Here is a 4,070-nt window from a genome sequence, read left to right on the forward strand (position 1 = left end):
GCTGTTAATATTAAATCTCTTTCAATCAGTTAAGTTTTCTTGAAGTCTGCGTTTAACACTTCCTTATCTTCAGATAGGTTATTGATACATGTTCCTGCCCCTGAACCACTGCTTCACTGCCTCGTAGTAAATTCATCACTGTCAGTAGGACCCCAGAGCCAATATGTTAGTCAAAAAAACACATTAGCAACTAATGAGACTTTTATTACTGTTACGTTTCTTTATTGCTAACAAGCATAGCTTATATATATATATAGAACTGGTGTCTCCTTTCTTCACTTACATTCCACCAATATGGCTGTCAGGGTCTTCTGCCTCGTCTACGGTTCTCTGGTGGTGAGTTAAATAAAAGTGATATATCTTTCTGACCTCATGCTTGAGATAATACAAAGAAAAGTATCATTCAGTAATTTTAGTAAACCAGTTTAAGTGACGAACATTTATTAACGTATCAGTTTCTTCACACAGGTGATGTGTCAGTTGATGACCACACAGGCAAGGTGAGTTAGGTCTTCATTGGGTATGAATTTTATAAAAATTTTAATGATTTTGTAATTTGTGCATTATTTGTCTTTTTTGTGCCAGGTCTCGTGATTGTGCTGTATTGTGTTTCCTTAATTTAAGCAATGTTCTTGTGTTTCTTGCCAAGTCCCTGTATTACATGTCACATTTTTCATGTTTGTTGTTTTTAAACCACAGGAAGTGGCGAGTAATGTGAATTTTATATATTTTCCTTTTTATATATTTTTATATATTTTCCAATCTGATAGTATTTCAAACTACATTATTGGAAGAGCTTGTTTTGTGTTCATATATTATTTTGGTAAGTTATGTTTTTGCTCCGTCTTGAGCTGGCTGGATGTCACTATATCCTTCAGTGATGTCTTATTACTCCCAGTTCATTCTTCTATGCATTACTGACTTGTATTTGTGATTTAAACTCGCCACTTACAGTATTTCTGATTGATTAATTTTACATTCCATAACTTTAATTAGAGAGAAAAGTTATCCTTTTCTTCGCTGCAAAACTGATTTTCCTAATTGTTATTTCCTATATAATTTCATAAAACACAATATTGCTTGCTGTATCTCGATCAATTTTCACCTATTATTATATATAAGAAATTAATTGCTCATTTAAGACAGACACTGAAACACAGTAGATATAATAATAATAATGATATTTAATAATAATAATAATAATAATAATAATAATAATAATAATAATAATAATAATAATAATAATAGCGATAGAATTAATGGACAACTAGTGCGGAATTTTGAGGTGAGAGATATAAACTATTTCCTTTACTCTCTTCGCACCCAAAATGATATTCTCCTAATTTAATGTAGGGAGCACTTGTTAAAGGTATGGAAAATATCCGTGTCTCTGGGGATCTAAGTGTTTCAAGTATAATAATATGGGTTTTTCTTTTGAACAAGATTTCATTTCCATCCGAAATACTAATTCAGAGGGAATTCCTTTTCTTCGGATAAATTCATTCCTGTCTCACTGGCAGATTCGCTTACAGTTGTCCAGTGAATGAGGCAAATAACTTCACCTTCTTGTAGTTCACTATCCTGAAACCTTGAGATTCTTTCCTAAGGTCAGAGATATGATTTGTTCCCGGGACAGCTAAAAAGCACTTTTGAAATTTAATCCTTAATTAATGTTTTTTAAGCGTAATATTTTTTTTTTACCTAAACAAATAATTTCTCGTAGTGTAGATGAGTGAATTAATTTTATATGCAAATGTTGCAATAATTTCTGATTTATTTTCTATAATGTTTCATACCAATGAAACAGTTTAATGGCATAATTAAAGTTTGTTTAAGGTTTTGTGCTTTATTGAGACGCTAATTTTCTAACTACTTTTTTTAAGCTAAGATCTATTAGATATTTAACCAATCATACGTCAACAATTGTAGCTATGTAGGAATTTTTGGAAAGCGAACCACTGGCTTTATGCTGGCTTCGGTCCAATAGCCGAGCTTAACCTCAGAGAATTCACAGCTGACTTCCTTTCCATCACTGGTAGATTAATCACCAACACGTTGACGTTGCTTTATCATTATTTCGTATAGCTTATGAAGGCATATTTATTTTTACTGGCAATAAGATTTTTTCTTGCGAATCAGTTATACTGTGAGTTGGGTAGCATGAAATGTCCGACTTTTTACAATGACACCAAGAAATTATTATTTACCTCACTTATGTAAGAACCTGCTTTTATTGTTATATTGTTCAATCACACACTTTATAATCATAAATAGTAATGTAATTGGTTTCAAGTAATGTAATAATATTCATAATGCCTTTAAAAGGCATCCTTGGAATGCAGACGTCTATTGATTTATATCCCCATTTTTATTACATGCATACAGGTCTGTTTAAAGATCATATTATTCTGTACAATCTCTGGTGAAACGACCTTATTTACTTGATCTTGTAGTCTTATACAATAACGATTACTGGTGAATATCATGTTTTATATTTTCCGAAATAGGTTCTGTATTGGTAGTACGAAATCCTGTTGTAAAATAAGACAGGAGGAGACTGTTGATTTGCATATTTCAATCTCGGCCAAAGATCATCATCAGCAATAAGAGAATGAGAAGATTACAAGGTTATATAGTGGCGAGTGGGTAGGTGGACCTCTCGTCAAGGGGCTTGACGGATGAGTCAAGTAATTGGTACGTTTCTGTTTTAATTAGGCTCTCTTATATACCTATTCAATATAATTTAGTAATAATATCTGGTGTGAATTTGGTAATAATATCCGTAAACTGTACAGATTTGTACACTTTACGATTTGCGGAATAATATATTTGTTCCTGGACACCTATTTGTTTCAACAGGAATATTGGGGTTACCAGCTGTTCTTGACTCTCCTTCGTCTCGTTTCTTCTGTAACACTGAGTGCATCGACAAACTTCTCTCCTGCAAATTCATTCACTTATTCAGTCTTTTACTCTTACGATAAACATTGATTCTTTTTGATATCTTCATTGGCAGAACTTGAACAGAATTTAACATGCGCTATGCAAAGAAAAAATAAGAATGTATCTTGTCTCCGTAGTGTGGTTTAAAGCGCCAGTCTTTTTCCAGCAACTCATATTGCAGGTTATTTGCTTAGTTACTGTCAAATAATTTTAATCTATACTGATGTGTATTTAATGATGTATCAGCAACAACAATTAAAACAATCACAAACCAATGCTCCCTCATAAATCAGCATATAATCATCACAAAGCAACGCTCACTCAAATATCTAACCATTACAAAGCAACGTTACCTCAAACATTAGAATGTAACCATCATCAACCTTAACGTTAACCTTAATTTTTTGTTACATATGTTCAAATGAAATTTTATATGAATAAATTTTATTTAAATTAATTACTTACAAGGCTTCTAAGCGGTTACTTTCTTACTTTTAACAGCGTGCTTGAGTGTCAGACACCGGGAAGGTTCCCCAATCCTGAAGACTGCAGTAGCTACGTGGACTGTCTACCAGACGGTCCTGACGGTCAACTTAGGGCCAGGGAAGGTGACTGTTTCGGCTTTCCTTATTCCCCTGCCGAGCGTCGCTGTGTTCCCCTTGATCGGGATACAGGTTGTGCCACCAAGGGATTAAGGAATAGCCTCCCAGTCCCAGCTCTTCAATACCTGTGTGAAGGAACAAGCAACGTAGGCTGCATCCACTGCAGGATGGCCTACCAATGCATCGGGGACAACGTTTATGTCTCTGAGTGTGAAGACCCGGACATATGTTCGGAAAACGACTCTTTTGGCGGAGGAGCATGTTTACCATATAGTGTCCTGCATTCTGGTGATAACTGCTACTGTAGCAAAACAGGACTGATATCCGATAGTTACAATGATACATATTACATGTATTGTGATGCAAATGCAACTCCGATAAAAATTGATATGTTCAGTTGCGCCGAAGGCGAGACATTCGTAGATTCTACTGGCAAATGCGAGGCTCCTCAACCCATTGAAATTCCTCCTTGTGACGGATCGTCAGCCACGCGAGTCAATCCCAACGACTGTAGCTATTCCTACA

At 34.7% G+C, this 4,070-nt stretch overlaps 1 protein-coding gene across 1 annotated transcript in view; it reads left to right on the forward strand.

The window, feature by feature from the left end:
* The first annotated feature begins 223 nt into the window (after positions 1–223).
* The window catches only part of LOC128686000 (uncharacterized), a 4,336-nt gene continuing 489 nt past the window's right edge, over positions 224–4,070 (forward strand). Inside the window, exons 1-3 of the mRNA XM_053772635.2 lie at positions 224–336; positions 469–500; positions 3,445–4,070. The exon at positions 3,445–4,070 is cut by the window's right edge and continues 489 nt beyond it. Of these exons, the coding sequence (XP_053628610.2) occupies positions 295–336; positions 469–500; positions 3,445–4,070 (700 nt within the window). The 5' untranslated portion in view covers positions 224–294. The remainder of the gene's footprint in view (positions 337–468; positions 501–3,444) is intronic.

The sequence above is a fragment of the Cherax quadricarinatus genome, chromosome 9 (assembly GCF_038502225.1).
Source record: "Cherax quadricarinatus isolate ZL_2023a chromosome 9, ASM3850222v1, whole genome shotgun sequence".
Lineage (NCBI taxonomy): Eukaryota > Metazoa > Arthropoda > Malacostraca > Decapoda > Parastacidae > Cherax > Cherax quadricarinatus.